General features: G+C 36.1%; 1 protein-coding gene across 5 annotated transcripts in view; it reads left to right on the top strand.

Moving 5' to 3' along the window:
- TASP1 (taspase 1) overlaps positions 1–25,071 on the top strand; it is a 272,025-nt gene that overhangs the window by 81,337 nt on the left and 165,617 nt on the right. For all 5 annotated transcript variants that reach the window (XR_009344681.1, XR_009344682.1, XM_059134054.1 and 2 more), the window contains one exon: positions 5,688–5,794. Coding sequence is in view for 3 of the 5 variants with exons in the window: in XM_059134054.1 (XP_058990037.1) it covers positions 5,688–5,794 (107 nt within the window). In the remaining 2 variants the exon portion in view is untranslated. The remainder of the gene's footprint in view (positions 1–5,687; positions 5,795–25,071) is intronic.

Raw genomic sequence — 25,071 nt, 5'->3', positions numbered from 1 at the left:
ATTTTGTTTTCTTTTGCTTTAGTTGCCATATATTTACTTGGATGTGTTAACAGCCCCACAAAAATCTGGTTCATTGACCTTTTTATTTTAAAGAAATAGCATTCCAAATCTAGTAATGCTTGCTGCCTTGAAGTCTACTTGTTTGATACTAAAATAACTGTAGGGGTGCCTGGGTGGCTCAGTCAATTAAGCATCTGACTCTTGATTTTGGCTCAAGTCATGATCTCAGGGTCATGAGATTGAGCCCCTCATTGGCTCCATACTGGATGTAGGGACTGCTTAAGATTCTCTCTTTCTCTTTCCATTTGCCTCTCCCCCCTCCACTTACACTCTCTTTCTCTCAAAAAAGAAAAAAGAAATAAAAAGAATAACCACAATAGCTTCCTTTGGTTAGTGTTTGCATGTATATCTTTCTTTTTGTTTTCAGTCTTTCTGTGTATTCTTATATTTAAGATGTTTCTCTTAGAAGCAGCACATACATTTAAACATTTTTTGGGTGATCTTTGTATTTTAATTGGTTCATTTAGTCCATTTATGTTTCATTCAGTTACTCATATATTTGGATTTGAATTTTCTCTTTTATTCTTTGTTTCTTATTTGTCCCACATGGTGGGAAATTGTCCCCCATATGCTTCCTTCTATATCTCATTTCTTGCCTTCTTTAGTATTATTTTCTAGCATTACATTTTCTTTTTTATTAATATGTTTGTATTTCCTTTTTTTTTTCCCCCACAGAGAGAGAGAGAGAGAGCAAGGGGAGGGGCAGAGGGTGAGGGAGAAAGTATCTCAAGGGGGTTGCACACCTAACACAGAGCTTGACACAGGGCTTGATCTCACAACCCTGGGATCATGACCTGAGTCGAAATCAAGAGTCAAACGCTTACCTGACTGGGCCACCCAGGCACCCTGTATTGACTTCTTTTACCATTCTCTTTGAATTAACCTAGAAATTTCAACATACATAATTGACTTATGCAAGTCTATTAGAAGGTAGTACTTTTTAATCACTTCTCAGACAATTCAAGGACTATAGAGTACTTGAATGAACTACATTTAACACCTTCCCAACTTTTGTGTTTATATTTTAAAACTCAGTATGCATTTAAAACAGTGGGAAACATTATTATTTTATAACAGTCAATTTTCATTTAGATTTGCCCATTTACTTTTTCCTTTGCATTTAATCTCCTCCACTTCTTTTTTTCTTTCGGCTTCCACTTTGTGTTATTTTCTCTGTTTCTGAAGAACACCCTTTAGTATTTTCATTAGTACAGGTCTTGTTGGTGATGAATTTGCTCATTCTTGTTTATATAAAACAATTCTTATTTTCCCTTCATTTTTGAAGGATATTTTCACTGAATATAGTGTTCTGAATCAGGACATATTTCTTTTCAGCACATTGTTAGTAATTAGTCTATTGTCTCAGGCTTCCTTTTTTTGCTGTTGAAAAGACGGCTGTCATTTTAATTGTCACTTATTTGAAGGTAACCTGTTTTCCCTTTTGCTATTTTTAGATTTTTCTATTTCATTGTTCATATTCTATTTTACTTAATGTATCTTGTTATGGTCTTTTATGATTTTAATTTATGGATATTGTTTACAATGGCTTTTATAATTTTGGAAAAATCTTATTCCATTTTTTATTTATTTTTTATTTTTTTGGGAAGATTTTTATTTATTTATTTGTCAGAGAGAGAGAGAAAGAGCAGAAGCAGTGGGTAGTGGCAGGCAGAGGGAGAAGTACGCTCCCTGCCAAGCAAGGGAGCCTGATGTGGGACTTGATCCCAGGACCCTGGGATCATGACCTGAGCTGCAGGCAGACACTTAACCAACTGAGCCACACAGGAGTCCCTCTTAATCAGTTTTTTAAAACATTACGTATATCCTATTCTTTTACTTTCACCTTTGAAATTCTGATTAAACACAATATTAGACCTTTTCACATTATCTACCCTATTTCTTAATGTTTCTTCTGTATTTTCTATAATTTTATCTCTTTTATTTTATTTTTTGAATATTTTAAAATTTATCATATAATGTATTCTTTGTTTCAGGATACAGGTCTGTGATTCATCAGTCTTACACAATACCCTGTGCTCATCACAACACATACCGTCCCCAGTGTCCATCACCTAGCCATCTCATCCCCCCAGCCTTCTCCCCTCCAGCAACCCTCAGTTTGTATCCTAAGTTTAAGAGTCTCTTATGGCTGTGTCCCTTTCTGGTTTCACTTTGTTTCATTGTTTCCTCTCTTCCCCTATGATCCTCTGCCTTGTTTTGTAAATTCCGCATATAGTGAGATCATATGATAATTTTCTTTCTCTGATTGTCTTACTTCACTTATCATAATACCTCTAGTTCCATTTAATCTCCTTTAGCTACATTCTGGCTAACTTTTTTCTGATTAGTCTTCTAATTTAGTAGCTCTTTTTTCTCTATCCTATCATCTACCAAACATGTACACTGAGGTCTTCCTTTTGGTTATCTTTTCATTTCTAGGAGTTCTGTTTTTGTTTTGTTTTTTAAGAGCCTGGTTTCTTTTAGTTTATGGTATGAATTGTAGATGTTTTTCATGTTTTTAAAATCTTTTTTAATCATTAGAAGTGTACTTGTTTCATATTTATGCCTGATAATTCTAGTATCTGAGATCCAAATTAGAATATTTTTCCTGCATGTTCTCATTTATGGTGCCCCCCCCCCCTTTTTTTTTTTGTGCCTGATTATCTTTTTTTTTTTTTTTTTTTTTTTAAAGATTTATTTATTTGACAGAGAGAAATCACAAGTAGACAGAGAGGCAGCCAGAGAGAGAGAGGGAAGCAGGCTCCCTGCTGAGCAGAGAGCCCGATGCGGGACTCGATCCCAGGACCCTGAGATCATGACCTGAGCCGAAGGCAGCGGCTTAATCCACTGAGCCACCCAGGCGCCCATGTGCCTGATTATCTTTGACTGTGTGCTTATCATGGCCCTTGAATAATTATTTGTGTAGTTTCACCATGGCCTAGGATGGAGGCATTTTTGTCTAGATACTATTTTTTGCATTTATTTTTGCCAGTTATATGTGTACTGTTTATATGAAAAACACTCTTCTGTTCTTTACTCTCATACTGCTGTCATACTCAGAACTCTCTACATCGGGGCACTTCAGTGGCTCAGTTGGTTAAGTATCTGCCTTTGGTTCAGGTCATCATCTTGGGGCCCTGGAATCGAGCCCCATGTCAGGCTCCCTGCTCATTGGGAAGTCTGCTTCTCCCTCTGCCCCACCCCCCACTTGTGTGCATGCTCTCTCTCAAATAAAATACAAACAAACAAAAAAACAAACAAACAATAAAAACACCTCTCTAACACCACTTTTGACACCAGATGTGTGGGTTTCTACACCAAGCAATTCTTTGATGCCATCTGGGTGTCCTACAATTAAGTTCAATACTGACTCCAGCTGGAGTTAGAATTTGTCTCATAAATCTGCCACCTCTTCTTTAGATACCGGTTGAAAGTCTAGGTTGTCACTTATGCTTCTGACCAACTGGCTATAAATCAGAGGTTCCCGTGACCCCATTCTTGGGTTCAGTTAACTTGTATCATCTTCCTGACATGTATGCTTAGCTACCTGGGAACTCCCCAGACCTTGTACTTTTGGAATTTTTGCGGAGGTTTCATCATGTAGGCATGCATACTCTTTAGCTCAATTGCCAGTACTTCCATCCTTCCCAGTGGATGGGGATGGGGCTGAAAATTTCAAGATTTTAATCATGGTTTAGTCTTTCTGGTGACTAGTCTTCTTGCTGATGCTATCTGGGAGCCCACTAAGAGAGTTGCCTCATTAAAGCAAAAGACAATCGTATCAACCAAGGAATGCCAAGGGATTTAGGAGCTCTGTTAGAAACTGTGGTCAATGACCAAACAGTAGAACAAAAGATGGTCCTAGTGCTGTTATAATTTAGGAAATTACGAGGATTTTAAGAGATCTTTCCTAGGAACTAAGGGAAGAGACAAATATATATATTTTCCATTATTTTACACACCATTAATCAGAATCTACTTAAACTTAATTTGAAGTTTAACATTCCCTGACCCATCCAGACTATGTGTTTGCAAATCTCTATGCAAGTGCTCCAGTCAACTCTGGACTTCTCAGGGGTATTTTTTTTCTCTTTCTAAGTCCTCTTATCCCTATCCTTTTCCTCCTCCTCATTCTTTTCCCCCCTAGATCCAAGACAGTCTTGCTCAATGTACTTGGTGTTGAGATAGAAGGTAGGAGTGGACTAAGTGGACTTGCATAGTTCTGAATCAGCTCTATTATGGGAGCATTAGCTCTTTCAGTCCCCAGCATTTTGTGGGAAGTGTGTCTTATGAAACTCCCACCTCTGATGGGCTCTGGGCTTGACTTATGTCTCTCTTTGATGCTATTTAACCGAACACATGTGTGCTAGTGTTGGCAAATGCTTGTAGTGCAATAATAACAGCATTAGTCCTCGGTTTACCCCAGAATTTAGCTTGGTACTTTTTATAAGGGTTCTAATGTTTTTAAGATGATATTTCTTAATATTTTATCCAACATTTTTAGTAAATTAAGTAGGAGAATTACTCTGAATAATTTAGTCTGCCACAATCAGAAAACTCTATCTCTTTAGCATTGTATTCTAGTTTATAATTTCTCTTTTATCAGCTGAATCTAATTGGCTGTTGAAATCTATATGTCAAGTTTAAAATTTTTAATTATTATATTTCTTATCTTTAGAAGCTCCATTTTTCTTAAGTCTGCCCAGTCATTTTATCATTTTATCATTTTTTATGCCTTAATTATATTTTCAATATATTTTTTCTTAATTTCTGTGAGGATAAACATGTTTTACATTCTATATCTGATTATTTCATTATTTGAGGCCATTATAGGTCATGTTATCCTTTCTTATATTTGGCTGGCTTTTAGTCTGTTATTTTTGGTAGTTCATTTCTCATGTATTTTGTAATTTTTTTTTTTTTTTAAACTATGGGCTCATGTTAATTGGAACTTGGGAATTCTCTGAGGTCTGGTAAGTTAAGATGTGTTTTTCCAGGCAGTATTTGCATTTGTTTTTGATGGGTTTTTAAAGCTCTGCAACACCAAGATCACTTGTGTGTGGGTGTGTGTGTGTTTGTGTATGTGTGTGTGTTCTCAGACCACACAGATAATGAGAATTCTTTAAATTTGTCTGAATGCATTTTTTGTTCATGAATTTTCTAGCGAGACTTTTCCTCCTTTACATTTGTATCCACAGCTGAAACTTGCAGGTTTCCTGTTTCTTACAGTGGCCTTTTCCAGTTTTTCCCTTTCACTGGGCATGTTACTCCTTGAGATTCCTTACTTTTTTTGTGGAAAATCTCTAGTATGTTTTCTCATGCTTCTAGATTTCATTCCTTGTCCTTTATGCACAGAGACCTTCAAAACCAAAGTTGGCAGTAGCATGCGTTAGCAGATACCACTGGGTGCCACCTACCTTCAGGATTGATTTGCCTATCTGGATTTAACATTTTTCTTATTTCTTTAACCTTAGGTTATTTCTCTTATTCTCCTATCACTTCAGTGTACATTGGAAAAACTTTTTTTAACCCTTTTTTCATCGTTCTTAAGAAAGGCTCTTCAGGATATCTCATTACTTCATTACCCTAATATTTCTCAAATGTTATTTTTAATGTTTCTTTTATAGGATTCAGTTTAGCTGCATTTAAAAGGAACAAGAGGAAACTAGAGCTGGCAGAAAGAGTGGAAACAGATTTCATTCAACTAAAGAAAAGAAGACAATCAAGTGAAAAGGTCAGGACGTGTTTGAAATATTAACCATTAATGTATCATAATGATATCTATAATCTGTGTTTAGACATATCAGCTTTAGAATAGTACTTTCCAGTAAAAATACAATGCATGCCACATATGTACTGTTAAGTTTTCTAGTAGTTACATTTAAAAAAGTAAGAAGAAACAAGTGAAATTAATTTTAATAATTATTTTGTTTAAACCAGTGAATCCAAAATATCCCTTCAGAAATATAACCAGTGGAAAAATTATTCGTGAGCTGTTAAGCTTTCTTTTTCATTTTTTAAAAAAAAATTTTTTTTTTTTATAAACATATAATGTATTATTAGCCCCAGGGGCACGGGTCTGTGAATCGGCAGGTTTACACATTTCACAGCACTCACCATAGCACATACCCTCCCCAATGTCCATAACCCCACTACCCTCTTCCTACACCCTTCCCCCCCCAGCCACCTTCAGTTTGTTTTGTGACATTAAGAGTCTCTTTTGGTTTCTCCCTCCCGATCCCATCTTGTTTCATTTATTCTTTTCCTACCCTCTTAAACCCCCCCACCCCCATTGCATCTCCACTTTATCATATCAGGGAGATCATATGATAGTTGTCTTTCTCTGATTGACTTATTTCGCTAAGCTTAATACCCTCTAGTTCCATCTACGTCGTTGCAAAATGGCAAGATTTCATTTCTTTTGATGGTTGCATAGTATTCTATTATATATATGTACCACATCTTCTTTATCCATTCATCTGTTGATGGGATATCTAGGTTCTTTCCATAGTTTGGCTATTGTGGACATTGCTGCTATAAACATGTGCATGTGCCCCTTTGGATCACTACATTTGTATCTTTAGGGTAAATACCCAGTAGTGCAATTGCTGGGTCATAAGGTAGCTCTATTTTCAACTTTTTGAGGAACCTCTGTGCTGTTTCCCAGAGTGGTTGCACCAGCTTGCATTCCCACCAACAGTGTAGGAGGGTTCCCCTTTTTTTTCATTTTTTAATTAAGTCTTCAAAACTGGTGTATATTTTATATTTAACATCTCAATTTTGGCACTAAGTTTTCATTGGAAATATTTGGTTTGTACTTAAATTTAACAAAATTAACAGTTGAAAAAGTAGGTTTATATAACAGTTTATTCTGAACATACTGAAAACTTTCTAATAATTAAATATGTTTTAAAATTAAAATTAGTTAACATTTAATGAAATTAAAAATTCAGTTTCTCATATGCTCTTGCCACATTTTAAGTGCTCAGTAGGTACATGTGGCCCATGACTATTGTTTTGGTTCTTATAGCTCTGGATAGTGATTCTTAACATGGCTATTTAGAGGGTAGAGTGTGTTTATAAGGAAATGTGTATATTGAATTCATGTAGATTTGTTTTTATATTCTAATTACATGTCTCTGTTTCTTAGTCTTTTATATTCTTTGTTTGCATTTTGCACATCACTGTTGCTGTCATGAGTCCACGTGTTGCGTATCTTAGGTGTTTTGAGGGCTAGAGAGAAGTTGAAAACCACAACATTCTTGCTTAGCCTATGGCTTGGGGTTTGTTAGCACCCAATTCATGATGGGTGTCTCATATTACAGGCTTTTGATGTACTTTGATACCTCATTAATGTTCTTTATTGGTTATTCCTTTTATGATTGCTTATATACTGTTTATGCTTTCTGTCATAGTTTTATTTACTCTATATAAATGCATAATAAGTTATCTTTCATAGTGTTATATATTTTCCCAGTATGTTGCTACAAGGAACAATTAATCAAATTTTTTTGGTCTAAATCTTTTCATTTTCTTCCAGAAAGGAGTAGAAAATTAGCATGTGAATGAACAAATTAGTAGGTAGGTCTTGGTGAAAGTGGATAGTAGTGTGGTTCCATTTCTTGGGTTTCTATACCCCATGTGATATCTGAGCGAGCAAATTTAAGACTTTTGATCTTTTAAAAAACTGGTAAAATTTGCATGCAGTGAGTAATTTAGTCATTTTTATTAATGTGTATACCCATGCAACTCACATACCTGTCAAGAAGTAGAACATTTCCAGTTCTTTTTGTGCTTCCTTCCAACCAGTCTTGACCCTCCACTGGTAACTGCTACTCTGATTTTTCTCACCATAGATGTTTTGTATTTTTTTTAAACTTTATATAGTTAAAATCATACAAAAGGTACTCTTTTCTTTTTGGTTGATTTTGCAAAGTACCTTTGAGACACTGGCTCATTATTTTTTAATGTATTGAGTGATTAATATTTCCTAGTGTGAATATACTATTAATTTGTTTGTTTTTCTGTTCTCTTATTGATAGACATTTGGCTTGTTTCCAGATTTTAACTACTGTGAATAAAGCTGTTCTGAACATTCTTTTTTTTTAAGATTTTTAAAATTTATTTATTTGACACACAGAAAGAGTGCAGACAGGGGAAGCCGTAGGCAGAGGGAGAGGGAGAAGTAGGCTCCCCACTGAGCAAGGAGACCAGCATGGGGCTCCATCCCAGGACCCTGGGATCATGACCTGAACTGAAGGCAGATGCTTAACTCACTGAGCCACCCAGGTGCCCCTACTCTGAACGTTCCTATATATGAGTTTAGGATTTTTTTTTTTTTTTTGACATAAGTTTAGGATTTTTATGCAGTTGATCTCATAGAGAATATATTTAGCTGGTCTTATTCAGAAGATTAATTTTTTTTCTTCAGAAAATATTTATTAAGCAGTTACTCTTGTTACGGAGCTGGGTATTAAGAAAAACAATGGTGAACAAGGTGGAAGAAATTCATGCAATAATGAAACTCTACATTTTAGTGGAAAGAAACAGAAACATACAAGTATATAATTAAGTAAGCTAGTTACCATGTTTGGTAACTGTTAGGAAGGAAAACACTGCCCTTAAGATGATATGATACAGAGTAACTTGGATGTGAGTCACAAGAGCCTTAAAGGAAGACTCCTTTAGCTAGAGTCATCATGATAGGTCTCTCTGAGGACATAATCATTGAAAAATGAGATGTGAATTTTATGAAGAGTCAGAGAACTCATTCCAGGCATAATGAACTGCATATGCAATGGAGGGAATGGAGAAGCACACCAGTGTGCCTAAAGCAGAGTGCAAGGGGAGAATGGTATGAAATGGAGCTGGGGACATAGCTGGGTGCTGGCTCCATTAGGATCTGGTAGATTATGGCAGGGGGTTTCCATTTTATTTCATGAATAATGAGTAACCATGGAAGAGTTGAAAGTAGAGAAGTGATGCCATCTCATTCACATTTTACAGCATTCTCTTGGGCTGTTTTGTGTCATGCGAGGGTGGGGCAAGAGTAGAAGTGAGGGGACTAGTTAGGAAGTTATTCCAGTTGGGAGATGTTGACAACAGGAACTGATAGGGATGACATTGGAGAGAAGTAACTGTATCAGGGACATCTTTTGAGAGTTCCTAGAAAGATAGGCATTTTTGCTCTCTTAGATACTGGTAAGGAAGAGAGAAGAATGAAAGGTTTTAGCTTCAGTGACTGAGTATTGCCATTTACTGAGGTAAGGAGGCCTGGAGGAGGCATGGCTTCATGGTGATAGATGTAAGAAGTGGAAATTTGGCTCATTTCCCCTTAATGGACTCAGATTAACCAATACTTTCCAATTTCACCATAAGACACATTACCTGATGCCAACAGCACCCTAAACGCCCTAAAGCTAATAGAACATCATTTAGTGTACCATGCACTCTGCTCCTTTCAGTTGAATTATATGCCACCAAGAACCCCGTTATGTTTGTTATTATTACTGTAATTATATAAATCATTAAGTGTCATGTAAACTGATGAATACTGAGTTTAAAAAACAGAGTTATGGGTTTGTAAGGTAAGATTGTTGTTTGAGAGCTAACTTGAAAAAATAAAGTTGGTTCATAAAAAATTGCCATAGAATTAAGTATAGACATGCCAGCCGTAAAAGAGAAAAATCATAAAAATCTAAAAGCATTCTGGGTGTGTTGTTAGTGTCTTTATGTTCTTGTTCTATTTTAGATAAAATGAAACTTGAAATCCTAGGACAGTTCAGTGTATTATAGTTTATATAAGAAAGATGATATGGAACATTTAGTTGTGGGCCTACATTCAAAGAAAAGGCTTTGGTCTTATATAAAAAGATTGGCTAATGAATGAACCTTGGTGTTTTAAATAAGAAGAAAATGTTTAAGTTATGTGTACTTTGTTTTTAAATGATTCTCCACTTTACCCAGAGAATATTCAACTTTTGAAAAATTTAACCAACCACTTACCATACTGGTTAGGAGGAATTTTCTTTTTTTCTTCCTTTTTTTTTCTTTTTCTTTTTCTTTTTTAAGGAGGATTTTTCAATAAAAAGCTTGATACAGCAGGAGGAAAGATTAACTGTGGATTTGGGTTACATATATCTGAAGCTATGGACAGATCAGAAAGGAGATTTCCACTTGGGAATTATTGGCATCAAAAGTTATATACATACATGTGGCTAGATGAGCTCACTTAGTAGTGAGAGAAGATAGGGGTCTGAAAATTGAACCCTGAGCCAGTTAAACATGTACAAGTTGGGAAGAGGAAAACCCAGCAAAGGAGAAAGAAGATGCAGTCAGTGAGACAGATGTTATCACCAGAAGAGTGTCTAGGAAGCCATAGAGGAGTAGTTCAAAGTCAGTCATCATCTGGATGGAGCACTGCTAAGAGGGCAGAGAACTGACCTTTGGATTTAGCAACTGAAGACTGTGGGCCTAGATAAGGATAGTTTCTGTGACACAGTGGATTATGGACCAGTGTGGCACAGGTTAATCAGGGAGAACAAGGGTGCAGATGATTCTTTTGAGAAGTTTTGCCATGGAGTAGTAAGAAAGAGAGAGAGAGATCTGAGGTCAAGAGACTCTACCATTGTCAGTTATGGTCTATAATTCAGTAAGTCATTTATCATAAAAAGGCTCAGTTTTCTTTTTTCTTTTCTTTTCTTTCTTTTACCTTTCTTTTCCTTCCTTCCTTCCTAAATTTTATTTATTTATTTGAGAGAGAGAGTGAGTGAGAGAAAGTATGGAAGGAGGAGGGTCAGAGGGAGAAGCGAGCCTCCCACTCAGTGGGCTGCATGATGCGGGATTCGATCTTGGGACTCTGGGATCATGACTTGAGCCAAACAGGGGCGGAGGCTTAACCAATTGAGCCACCCAGGTGTCCAAAGGCTCACTTTTCTTATCTTTAAGGAAATTGTGATATTCTCCCATAGCAGGGCTGTTATTGGGAACAAAAGTGATAGTAGATATTCAAGTTGTTTGTGGCTGTAATTGATGTAGACACAATAGTCTTTGCCATTGTGACCTGTAACCTTAAATTCAGTTGGCCAAGAAAAGAAAAAGGAGGGGAGGAAGGGTAAGAAAACTGCTGCCCAAATTAATTACCTTGGGTGGAGTATTTTAGATATCTTAAATGACAGGAAAATTATTTTTTACTATTATTAACATATAATGTATTATTTGTTTCAGGGGTACAGGTCTGTGATTCATCAATCTTATATAATACACAGTACTCACCACAACACTTACCTTCCTCAATGTCCATCACCCAGCTACCTCATCCCTCTCACTCCCCTCCACTCCAGCAATCCTCAGCTTATTTCCTGAGATTAAGAGTTATGGTTTGTTTCTCTTATTTCATCTTGTTTCATTTTTCGCTCTTCCCACCTATGATCTTCTGCCTTGTTTCTGAAACTCCATGTATTGGTGAGGTTATATGAGAATTGTTTTTGTTTGATTGAGTTATTTTGCTTAGCATGATATCGTCTTGTTACATCCACATCATTGCAAATGGCAAGATTTCCTTTTTTTGATGGCTGAGTAATATTCCCTTGTATGTATGTACCATATCTTTTTTATCCATTCATCTGTTGATGGACATTTGGCTCTTTCCATAGTTTGGCTATTGTGGACATTGTTGTTATAAACATTGAGGTGCAGGTGCCCCTTCAGATCATTACATCTTTATCTTTGGGGTAAATATCCAGCAGTGCAATTGCTGGGTTGTAGGGTAGCTCTATTTTCAACTTTTAAGAAACCTCTATACTGTTTTCCAGAGTGGCTGTACCAGCTTGCATTCCCACCAATAGCGTAGGAGGGTTCCCCTTTCTGACAGGAAAATATTTTTAATATTCAGAGTATCTGAGCTTTAAAGCAAAGCTCTGTGTTTTGACACTGGCCTACAAAAATGATTGGGACCTAAGGCCCTGCCATTAAAGAAAGATGCTGGCCAGAGGCTTTGTCTTATAGATGTTCGCTGCATAACCTTGGTAGGCCTTATTTCAATAGTAAAGGTAATAAACATGGCCACAGAAAGAAAAGACCACTGGATGATGAGCCAGTGAGGAAGAAAGTTATAATTTTTAAGAGGAAGTATAGTAATTTTTTTAGAGATATGACAGGGAAGGACAGATAGCTACTTTCTAAATAACCTGTATTTGGTTTTTTTCTTCTTATCCTGTGTGTGTAGCTTCAGCATAGTTGTGGTTAGCCAGCATTGATTGAGGCTCAGGACTACTGTTTGTTGGAGCCATATAATATAACCTGTGAGTTGGTTATATAAATATAGCCAAAAGAATAGAGTGTTTGGTAACTTTCGTAATGTTGACAATTTTTGTTACTGTTGAAGGAGATAAACATTGTCTTGAAGAGTATATGGTAGAGTAAGTCAATATTTTTAATCCTGAAAATAAATCAATTGGAAATTTTTGTTGCATTGATATTTCTTGTTTTTCTATAAAAAAGTAATTGATTTTTACCAATATTACCACAATACTAGTAGAAATAAAAATTAAAGCAAGAGAAATATTTAATAGCTTGCTATCTCACTAAACTGTAGTATTTTTATTTTCCTCAGTCTTTGATCATTTACATTTACATTTGACTTAGTTTAAAATAAGAATAGTTAATCCTTGGAATGTTTTTGGCGGCAAACAATAGAAAACCTGATTGTGGTTAGGCTATGCATATTTGTCTTCCTTCTCCCTGGCCTGTTGCCATATAATAAAAAGTTTGGAGGTGGTTGGTTGCTGGCGTTAGCTTAGGTTTCCAATGGTGCTTAGCCAACATATCTGGGATTCTCTTGGGCCTTTCTCTCATGCCTTTTGCCTTATGGATGTAATATGGCTCCTACAATTTTAGATGTCACATCTGCATTCAAGGTGAGAAGAAGGGAGATGATGGGGGTAGGGAGACTACTGCCAGATGTATCTGTTACTTTTAAAATCTGGGATGCAAACGTTTTCCAGAGTCTCCCTGTAGACTTCCCCTTAGTTATTTTTGGGGGAATAGTGGAGAAGAGGCACATTTTAGTCACTTGGCTATTCTTGGCTGTAAGAGAGCTTAGAAAGTTGAGTGGGTTATCCTAATGACTGTCTTATATAGCTCATGTCTTGCTGCTGGACACTGTCTTTCCAAACAAAATAGTGGTTTTGTTGTCAAAGGAGGGGGAGGAGTGTGGCTGTTAGGTAGGCAATTTGTAGCATATAGTGTAAGGGGAGAAAGTTTTTAATCAGTTCCTTCCCCACAATTAACATATCCTTTATTACTATAAACCGATATTGGTGGAAGAAACTAATCTGCACAAAAATCAAATAAAAACAATTTTGTTGTGACTTTTCAGGATATATAGATTTTAAGATATAATATTAAAACGAGTAATGTCAATTCTAGTAATTGCCTTTTCTTGGTAAGTGGCATCTCTGTTTCAACCTTGTTTATTTTTCATGACTTAGAGAGAAGACATGCTGGAGAAGGAAACATTTACTATTTAACTGTAGTGCTGTATATATAATACAAAAATAGTCATTGTTTACTCTGTTCCATTCCCCTCTCTGGGTGCACCCAACTCTTCTGGATTTTTCTTTTACCACTTCTTTCCCTTATGGCATATAGACAGTTCATACTTTGCATGATAGTGCTGGACCATAAAAATGTACTAGCTGGAAATGTGTAAAGGGATCTTAATGACAAAAAATTACACTTGTTTCATGACCTTTAAACACTTTTGCCAGAGCATTAAAAACTCTTTTACTGTTGGTTATAAATGTATAGAGCAATGATTAAAAGTAAGTAAAACTAATATTTATTTAGTATACTAATTTGAAACATTTGTGGCAGTAAGAATTAAAGTGTTTTATTTGGGGCGCCTGGGTGGCTCAGTGGGTTAAGCCTCTGCTTTCGGCTCGGGTCATGATCCCAGGGTTCTGGGATCGAGCCCCGCATCAGGCTCTTTGTTCAGCAGGAGCCTGCTTTCCTTCCTCTCTCTCTGCCTGCCTCTCTGCCTACTTGTGATCTCTGTCTGTCAAGTAAATTAAAAAAAAAAAATTAAAGTGTTTTATTTGTGTTAAAAAGAACTTATCAAGGGTAGTTTGAATGGCACTTGCTTTCTTGTTATGTAACTTATGATGTAGAGTGAGCATCTTTTTATGTCAAGGTAAATTGTCAAACTCCTTTTTAGTTTTGGATCAGCTTTCAACATTTTTTCCTTTGCCCTTTCCATGTTGCAAAATATCTCCCAGAGTTTGTTTGTTTATTTTTTTTTCTTTCTGCTTCCCTGCCTTCCTCCTTTCTCCTTCGAGTGCAGTTTATTTCTTTATTGATTGAGGTATAGCTGGCATACAATATTACATTAGTTTCAGGTTGTACAACTATGTTGTACAAATTGTGGATTATTTAATGTTCACCATGATAATAAGTATAGTCACCAACTGTCATCATACAACATTATTACAATATTGTTGATTATGTTTCCTGTGCTGTACTTTCCATTTCCATGTTTTACTTATTTTATAACTAGAAGTTTGTACCTCTTAATCTCTTTCACCTATTTTGTGTACCTCCCACCCTCCTTCCATTTGGCAACCACCATTTTGTTCTCTGTATTTATGAGTCTGTTTTTGTTTTGTTGTTGTTATTTACTTGTTTTCTTTTTTATATTCCACACAGAATTGAAATTATATGTATTTGTCTTTCTCTTAAAGTCACTTTAATGTCAGGTTTTTTTGTCAACGTCACTTCCTCTGGGACATCTTTTTATCATGGCCACATTCCTTATTTATGTTAAAAAATTTGTCTTCACTAATTTCCTCTGATTGCAGATCTTAAGTATCTTGAATGGTGTCAGTGTGAAACATTCCTAGTGTCAGCTGTTTCTTTTTAACCTCATTTATGTTTGATTAGAATTTTGCTTCCAACATTATCACTTTTGTTTCTTTGCTTCACTTTCATCTTTTTTGGCCAGTTCCCTCTTTTGGTGATCATTTTTTTTGGTAAAATGTCATGGATTTATCACTAGGAGCTAAGGAGGCAGCACAGCTGTACAGTGTGCTGTCTGTGCACAGTGACCCATCATAACAGACTTTGAAGAAGTGACGTAACTGGTTACCGATCATGATGAGCCTCTGGTGTTTACATAGTGATCTGTGAACTGAAGAGCTAACAATGAAATCTGTACTTCATGCAACTTATTCATAGTTAATATACGATGGTAACTGAAATTTCAACCATGTTGTTGAGTGACTTGTTCTGTTTAAACTGTGGTAACTGAAATTGGTAAATATTGGAAGTAGGCAAAGTGAAGACTCTGTTTCTGTAAGAACACCTGAACTATTTGTCCTCTGGAGGGTCTTTCAGTATGAATTTTGCTGATCACATATGTGTGGTACCTTTTAGCATGTTTTTCTGTTCTTTCTAATTCCTTCATAGTAGTATCTGGGTCTTCCCCAACAGTATTGTCATGAACTCTCATTGTTAGAATACGTATCAGTAATTCTTGTAGTATATGTGATGAAGTGATGACGTGTTTTAAATTTATTTTTTGCTTTGTTTTGATACAAAAAGAAAAAGATAGTTGTGTTAGTATTAATCTTTATCATATTTAAGAAATGAAACCTTTCTTTTGGAATGAAGTGATTGACTCATTGGCCAATTGCTGTTCTTGACCATGGCACAGGACTGAGTTGCTACAAAGGGAAGATACTCACATTGGGAAAGCAAACTAACTCAATGTACACCATAATCTAGATTTCATAAATATCAGTTTCAAACAGTTAGCCCTGGATATTACCAGAAGGGACTCTCTTATTCTTAGCATATTAAAAGAAGTTGGGAGTATTGTTTGATCTCAATATATCTGATGTTTCAAGCCTTTTTTCCCCCGCCTTCATTTTCCACAAGCATATAGTTGAAATAGTCACCCTTTTTCTTTAATAACAGATTTTACAATTAAATGTACATAGAATTCTTTGCCTCCTCCTGCCACTTTTTAAAGTAATTTAACTTTTCAATTAATTTCATTGGTTTTTTGGTAAAGCAGTACTTACATAGGATAGTGGAATGAAAGATAATTTGGCCTTTTTGTGAATATCTTTCATTCTTCAATTTCTAATGAACAAATTGAGAAAATTTTACAATGCTTTATACAATGTTGTGTGTTCAAAACCACTCTAAAGAGATGCTACAACTTTTAATTTTGTGTTCTTTAGCCACCACATAGGGACATCAAATTGGCCACATGTTTCAGAAAGGAAATGTTGGGCCTTGCTTTGTGCGCTTCATATAAATATATTCTATTCTTTTGAAGTATATTGTGGGTAACGTTTTTCTCTTTTATCCACCATCTTGAAATTATTATGTAAACGCTTAACTGTATCATACTAAATCTCTGTATTTTTTGGGTGAGAGGTAGGTTAAGATCAAAGAAAATAAATGCATAAAAAACACGTTTTCTTCAGATTGTTCTATTTGTACTTGTGTACATGTCTGTCTATAATGTGTACAGGGAAAGGAGTAATTAGTCTTTTATAGAAATTTACTTGATCTGGAGTTTTGTTGTATTTCTTAAGAACATGGTTAATGCATAGATATGAGTAAACAGAAGAAATTTCTTTGAATTCTCTTTACAGGAATAACTGTAGTTTATATATTTAAGCTTTTCATAAAACTGAAAATTCATTCTGTTAAGTGATTACTTTGAGTTGTAAGTAATATATTAAAAGTTACATATGCATTACCTATCTTGATTACTGAATAAGCCTGTAGAACTTATATATAAATCAGATACATCAATATCTTTTTTAAACATACTACATTTGGTGTGCTTGGATGGCTCATTTGTTTAAACATCTGGCTTTTGATTTCAGCTCAGGTCATGATCTCAGGGTTATGAGATTGAGCCCCATGATGGCTCTGCCCTGGGCATGAAGCCTGCTTAAGATTCTCTCTCTCCCTCCCTCTGTGCCCCTCTCCCTTCCCTCTAAAAAATATATTACATTTAATTAATCACCATTACCTCATACAATTATGTAGGTTATGGAGCCTGGTGATCATCATTCCTTTGCAGTATAACTTGATAGGAATTCTTTAAATGTCTGTGGTTTCTTGTGCTTTGTGTCAATTCATCAGTTATTTAAATTCAGAACTTTCAACCCTTGGTAGCTGAATAATTACAGTTATCTTTTTTCCTGTGTCAGGAAAAAGCTTCTCAGTTCTCATAAAAAGATTCAGTAGCTGGTGGGTTGGGTTTCTTGCTAAGTCTTCCTTGAACCCATGCCAGATTATGCCTTAAATCTACACTGAGTCTTAAATTGTAAGCAAGATAAGATTGAAGCAAGAAGTCATTGTTGACAAATCTTAACTGCTGCTTTTACTTCGTAATGAAAGTAACTAGTGGTTTTTTAGGGGACTTGTAAGTTGGCATCAGATATTTTCAGCCTTATAAATTCTCCCTCAATTCAGCTGTTCTTTGGAGTCTCGTTTTAATTTTAGTGTAACAGAATTAGTGGAGAAAAAACAAGAGCATTTCTTTGTTATCGCTGGAATAGTCCCAAGTGATCTTGTGTATAATGTAGAAGCCACCATATTGTAGCTTTCCTAAAAGGAAAGACCTCCAGTGGATAGAATTTTATTGGTGCAACAGATAGAAGAAGCGAGGAGCTGACTCAGACCATGGTCTTAAGAGCATTAGACTCTAAGTCAAATCTTTTAAATATATCCTCATTTGATATCACCAGGTACTAAGGACCCACGTTGTCGCATTATAGATGTAGTGATGTTGACATATGTACAGCTAATAAGACCAGCAGAATAAACCAATATGTGAAAAGATAAGTGTGTGTATACATGTGTGCACACACACAGAGTAACAACAGGGGTGTTTTAGGGTCAGATGAAAGGACTGGTGCTTAATTAGGTTGAAGGAGAACTATCTTTGAGTTTTAAAGTCTTGATTGGGCTACCTTTTTTCTAATCAGCCTCAAAGATTTTGATAAATAGATAGATGCCAGGAACCATTTAGAATTCAAGACATGAGGCTGGGATTACTTGAGGAATTGAGGGGCAGGGACAGGCTAAGAGATGGGGCATAGTGGACCATGAGTTCTAGTCTAAGTCTGCCATTGACCAGTCCAGAGACCTTGGGCAACCATGGAGCCTTTGTAGACTTTAGTTTTCTCAGCAGTGAAGTCAGCATGCTGGACCAGGTGATTACCATTGTTCTTTCCAGCTTGAATATTCTCTGATCTATTTTCAGTAGCAATGTGGAGTTTGTTCAACCCCCTTTCTGGATCCTCTCATTAAAAGATTCTTTTCTCTAGTATATCCTAAACCTGGCAGACCATTAGATTCATCTGGGGAATTTTACAACATTCTTAGGCTCTACTCTTAATATACTGAATCAAAATTTGTGGGGATGGATAAGTTATTGGGCCAGCATTAGAGGGTTATTGCTTTGTTCTGCATAATTATGTCAGAGTGGGCCTAGTAAAACAGGTGCATTGGTAATCATTGTTTAAGTGAACTTGGGACATTCTGTGAGTTAGGAATTACATAGTTGTGTGTAGTTAATAACTTCATGTGCACTGTCATTCATTTAGCTTTCCTCCAGGTGGAGTAGAGCTCCTTACTCCCTTCTCTGTGGTTCAGAGTTTGTCTCCAGGTCACTGTTATTGTCCTCAGGCATCTCTTTTAATGACCATGGTTTCTCAGTTTGGCATATAAGTGCTCAAAAATATTTGTTTAATGAATACATTTTTTTGTTTGTTTGTTTTTGCTGTTTTTTTTGGGTTTTGGTATTATTACCACCATCAAGTCTGTAAATTTTCATCATTGATTGCTGGACAGTTGCAGTATCTGCATAACTGGCTTCCCTTCTTCTAGCTTTACTCACTTCCTCATTAAACCTGTGTTTCTTATCCCAGGATATATTTTCTTAAAAAATACTTGTATTGGTATTGTTGTTCTGGGAGAAACTTCAATAGAGTATTTACTATTTCTAAGTTAAAACCCAACTTATTAGCCTGATTTTATAAATCCTCTTGAAACTTGGACCCAGTCTACTTTTTTATTATTTTCCTTTGGGAATTTTCTTTTTCTTTTGCCAAATACATACGATTTTTCATGAATTTACTGAAAGTTCTCACTTCCATGTTTTTGCTTATGTCTCTTTTCCTTCATGTAATAATAATAATGGAATGCCAGCCACTTCTCTGCCTGCTGAAATTCTTTTTTTTGTAGGTTTACAATGAATTTTAATTATTCTTATTTTTATTATTTTATTATTAATAAAACAATATTATTATTTTAATTATTTTATTATTAATTTTATTATTCTTATTTATTATTATTATTAATTGAAATTAGCCAGCATATAGTACATCATTAGTTTTTGATGTAGTGTTCAACGTTTCATTAATTGAGTATAACACTGAGTGCTCATCACCACATGTGCCCTCCTTAATACCCATCACCTGGTTACTCCATTCCTGTATGCCCCTCCCTTCTCTAGCCCTCAGTTTGTTTCCTGGAGTCCAGAGTCTCATGGTTTGTCTCCCTCTCTGATTTCTTCCCCTTCTTTCCCCTGTTTTCCCTCCTTTCCTCTGTTGTCCTCCATGTTATTCCTTATGTTCCACATATGAGTGAAACCATATGATAATTTTCTTTCTCTTCACTTAGCATAACCCCCTCCATTTCCATCCATGTTGATGCAAATGGTGGGTATTCATTCTTTCTGATGGCCGAGTAATATTCCATTGTATATATGAACCACTTCTTCTTCTTTATCCATTCATCTGTTGAAGGACATCTGGGCTCCTTCCATGGTTTGGCTATTGTGGACATTGCTGCTATGAACATTGGGGTGAATGTGCCCCTTCTTTTCACTACTTCTGTATATTTGGGGTAAATACCTAGTACTGCAATTGCTGGGTTGTAGGGTAGCTCTATTTTTAATGTTTTGAGAGTCCTCCATACTGTTTTCTAGAATGGCTGCACCAGCTTATATTCCCAACACTGTAGGAGGGTTTCCCTTTCTCCACATCATTGCCAGCACGTATTGTTTCCTGTCTTATTAATTTTTGCCATTCTAACTGGTGTAAGTTGGTAACTCATTGTGGTTTTGATTTGTATTTCCCTGTGCCAAGTGATGTTGAATGTGTCTGTTAGCTATTGGTATGTCTTGTTTGGAGAAGTGTCTGTTCATGTCTTCTGCCCATTTCTAGACTGGATTATTTGTTTTTTGGATGTAGAGTGAGAAGGTCTTTATAGATCTTGGATACCAGCCTTTTATTTGTAATGTCACTTGCAGATATCCTCTCCCATTTCGAGGGTTGCTTCTTAGTTTTGTTGACCTTTCCTTTGCGGTGCAAAAGCTTTTTATCTTGATGAAGTCCTGAAAGTTCAGTTTTGCTTTTATTTCCCTTCCCTTTATAGACATGTCTTGAAAGAGGTTGTTGTGGCCAATGTTAATGTTCTCTTCTAGGATTTTGATAGATTCCTGTCTCACATTTAGGTCTTTCACCCATTTTGAGTTTATCTTTGTGTATTGTGTAAAGGAATGGTCCAATTTCATTGTTCTGCATGTGACTGTCCAATTTTCCCAGCACTATTTATTGAAGAGACTGTCCTTTTTCCATTGGATATTCTTTCCTAATTTGTCAAAGATTAGTTGACCATTTCTGGGGTCTCTATTCTGTTCCATTGATCTATGTGTCTGTTTTTGTGCCACGACTATGCTGATTTGATTATTGTAGCTTTGTATTATAGCTTGAAGTCAGACATTATGATACCCCCAGCTTTGGTTTTCTTTTTCAGCCATCCTCTGGCAAAATTTCTGGTTCCATGCAAATTTTAGGACTGTTTGTTCCATCTCTGTGAAAAATGTTGATGGTATTTTGATAGGGATTGCACTGAAAGTGTAGATTGCTTTGGGCAGCATGGACATTTTCACTATATTTATTCTTCCAATCCATGAGCATGGAATGTTTTCCCATCTCTTTGTGTCTTCCTCAATTTCTTTCATAAGTGTTCTGTGTCTCTAGACTGTAGATCCTTTACTTCTTTGATTAGGTTTATTCCTAGATATCTTACAGTATTTGGTGCTGTTGTAAATGGGATCAATTCCTTAATTTCTCTTTGTTCAGTCACATTGTTATTGTGTAGAAATGCAACTGATTTCTGTGAATTGATTTTGTATCCTGCATGTTGCTGAATTGCTGTATGAGTTCTAGTAGTTTGGGGGTGGAGCCTTTTGGTTTTCCACATAAAATATCATGTCATTCATCTGAGAATAGAGAGAGAATTTGACCTCCTCTTTGCCAATTTGAATGCCTTTTATTTCTTTTTGTTTCTGATGGCTAGGACTTCAGAAGCTAGGACTTCTGGTACTATGTTGAACAAAAGTGGTGAGACTGGGCATCCCTGTCGTGTTCCTGACCTTAAGGAAAATTCTAATCCAAGTCCAGCTCTAATCCAACAACCAGCTCAAATGCCACCCAGATCTGAACAAATTCTTCCTTCTACTTAGTGCATATAATGGGTATTTATAAATGCTTGTTGAATTATCTAAACATTTGCCATTTTAAGATTGGTGTGTATGGTTACTTTATAATATTGTGTAAGCTCAAGGAGCCATGAGCATTTTTTTCTTTCCTTATCAGAGTACCTAGGAACAGTGTCTTTACTCAGCTAACATTACTAACTTAAACATCTACAAAAGATGATTCTAATATTAATTTTGAGAGAGACAATCCTATAATGTTATTTTCTTCAGTTGTAAATTTTGTGGTCTTTGAAGGTAAGTTTGAATCTATTATTTAAGTGCTTCAAGCATACGTTAGTTTAAAACAGTGCTTTGCTGTTTACCAGTAAGCTTGTTTCTGGGGATGTAATGAAAAAAGAGATGATAACTGAAATATTACTAATAATATAACTGTACTTCCTCAGTATTTTAGAGATCTGAAGATATTATATAAGTAAGAGAGGGAAATGATTATGGGGAAATGATATTTTAGAAACAGCCCACAATCTCAACTGACCATTTCATAGAGGTGAGTCAGGAACTGCCCACAAGGGGGCGTGCCCATCTAGAGAAAACTTGACCGAGTTCCTTTCCTGCTATGCAGGTAAAATGCGTTTTACAAATAAAATCCTAGATCATGCCTTTTTTTTCTAGGAAAAAGAATGGACCCTCACCACTACAAGAATTTCTACCCATTTGCTAGCACCTGTTTATTTGGGTTTTGTGATTTTCCCAGAAGGGACCTGGACATGTGATAAAATAAAAATGGGGTTGCTTTGCAGGCTTACTGTGTGAAACTTGTGATTATCCCCCCCCCCCCCTTTTTTGCAAGCATTGCCTTCTCTTCGATGGTCATTTTGGGTCATTTGCTCAAGGGATAGGCAGTGCTCCATTTTCATTGCTCTGTTGATTTGTGTAGCCCGAGGTTATGTGGATCTCATATCAGCAAGTCACCTTGAGTACACAGACATTAAGTGATGTTTCCACCCGAGGTCATGGCCTCACGGGATCCTTAGTTTTTCTTCCCAATTCCTATTTTCCCTTTGACTTTGGGAGTGCCCTTTATATTCAGGCTTTTATGTAGGTTTTAGGGAGTAAATAGAGTGTATAACACCTAGGCACTGACCATTATATTTGGTTCATGGGAATTAAACATAAAGGGAACTCATACCATGGAGTATGTGCTAGAAGAGTGAAGGAATCAGTGAGGGCCATGGGAATTGGTAGGATGGAGAAATCACTCTACAAACTCACAAAGTTTTTCACTGTAGGCTTCATCAAGAGGGAGAATTTAAGCTGGGTCTTGGATAAAGGGGTAGGACTTAGATATTTTGATGGAGAGAAAGAGAAAGCCTTAGATTTAGAAGCCTGTAAGTAGAGAAGCTTGGTTACACTATGGAGCTTCTATAGGATGGTGGTTTCAAACTCACATGCTTCCGGGGGCCAGTCAGGTAGTCTACATGTGTGAGACAATCTAGAAAGGTGAGCACTTGGTGATACACATTCCATTTTAAGGTATTTGCAAAACAGAATATATAATACTAATGTATAACACTTTGCTGTTGAAAGCAAACTCTAGTTTTGGCAGTTTGTAATACCTTTTGTGGGCATGACAACTGATCAGATTCAACTGTGCCCAAAATTTAGCGAAACCCAAAAAGGCCATAGAAGGCATTAAGTCCACAGCCAGAGTACTCCCTGGACATTTGTCTACTTTTATTTTCACTAACTGTATTTAGGAACAATGAAGAGAATATTTTGAAATATGTATGAATGAAGCCTAGCTGGGTGATTGTTTGTTTTAATCACTGGCTTTTGAGTGGTGGGAGTCTGTAAACATTCTGAGGTTAATTTGAATGGAACTTAAGATTTCTGGGATATAGTACTAGTCATAATTAATTTGGATTGTATTTTATGTCCTAGAATATACTTAGCTTGTTTCCTACTCTTTGTGATTCCTTGATTTCTCTTTATTTTCTAATAAAATTTTAAGGTATTGAGGCATAAAAGGAAAAAGTATGTGGGCATTTTTTCTTTCCCTTTTGTTTTTTAATATGCTTATCTTTAGTAGTTGTGTATTTATGATTTTTAATAATTATATTTTGGAGAGTATACTCATAATTGTATAGTCAAATAGATATTGCTTTAAAAATATCATATCAAATAAAGTAACTTATGGACATTGGGGAGGGTATGTGCTTTGGTGAGTGCTGTGAAGTGTGTAAACCTGGTGATTCACAGACCTGTACCCCTGGGGATAAAAATATATGTTTATAAAAAATAAAAAATAAATAAAGTAACTTATTACTGTATTATTAAATTCAGTGTCAAATACTGAATCTGGAGAGGGTCAAGTTTAAATCCCGGTTAAAGAACCCATCCCAATTGTCCCGGGCATGGTGTTTCATCATTAGGAATAGAATCCAGATTGTCGAAGTTACCTTCTAGTACTTTATCTGTTGTTCCCCACTGCTTTAAGACTCAGTTCAAAGGCCAGTTGAGCTCTGGTATTTAAAAGAAAAAGTGTAATTTTATCCAGAGAAGGTAAACGTATGCCCTGAAATGAAAGAAAGACCAGAGGTCCAGACCACGGCCAGGTGTTGCTGGAAAGAGCCAAATTGGACAACTAAATTGAAAAAGGTTGCCTGCTCTTATTAAAGAGACTTTGTTGCTGTCTATTTAATTAGCAAGGCCTTAATTCATTTATTTGGGTGTTTTTTAATCTGCCCAGATAATGAAGTTCATAGCCTATTAGTGAATATGCTGGTAGCATGTTGCGTTATCTCTGTCATTGAAGTACTGTGATATATGTGCCTGTATGAAGTGAAACTGCCAAATCATCTTGATTCCCTCCTCCCTTGAACATGTTTCTCAGACGTGATGACTGAGGTTAAGGTAGTCTCTGGTGGAAAAAGCAAAGTTAAAGCTAAAGCATAGTATATATGTTACTTATGTAGAGCTTTTAAGAAAGTGATTTGGAATTAGAGAAAGTGAATTGGTTAGTCAAAAATGAAAAGAGTGTGATCTGGTGCCAGATGGCCCAAAAGGATGGGAGGGCAGTAAAGTTTTGCTAAAGGAAAAACATTGAATGGAAGAGTGTGGACCAATATCAAGACATCTGATTTCTTTATAGATTTTAAGTGAGGGCTTAATGTTTGACAGTAAGAGTCTAAGAAGTTTGTTTTGAACAATAGGCCAGAGGGCATGCAAAACCTCCTGAAATAAAGATCACTCCTGTATCCTGAGAAGGGGGTCTGGACTTCTGTGTGGTTATTATGAGGATCAGGCAGAGATTTCACAGTAGTTGTTTAGGGTCATACTTTTGGAAAGAGCCTATTCAGAAGTGATGTGCAAAATTGTTACATTTAGGGATGATCTAAATATGAAATAATCAGAGAGAAATATGTGAGGTACTTAGGAAAATTGCTTTAGATAGGCTGAGTTTGGATCTTGCATATGTA

This window comes from Mustela lutreola, chromosome 9 (genome assembly GCF_030435805.1).
Source record: "Mustela lutreola isolate mMusLut2 chromosome 9, mMusLut2.pri, whole genome shotgun sequence".
Lineage (NCBI taxonomy): Eukaryota > Metazoa > Chordata > Mammalia > Carnivora > Mustelidae > Mustela > Mustela lutreola.
This window is presented reverse-complemented; position numbering and strand designations above follow the sequence as displayed.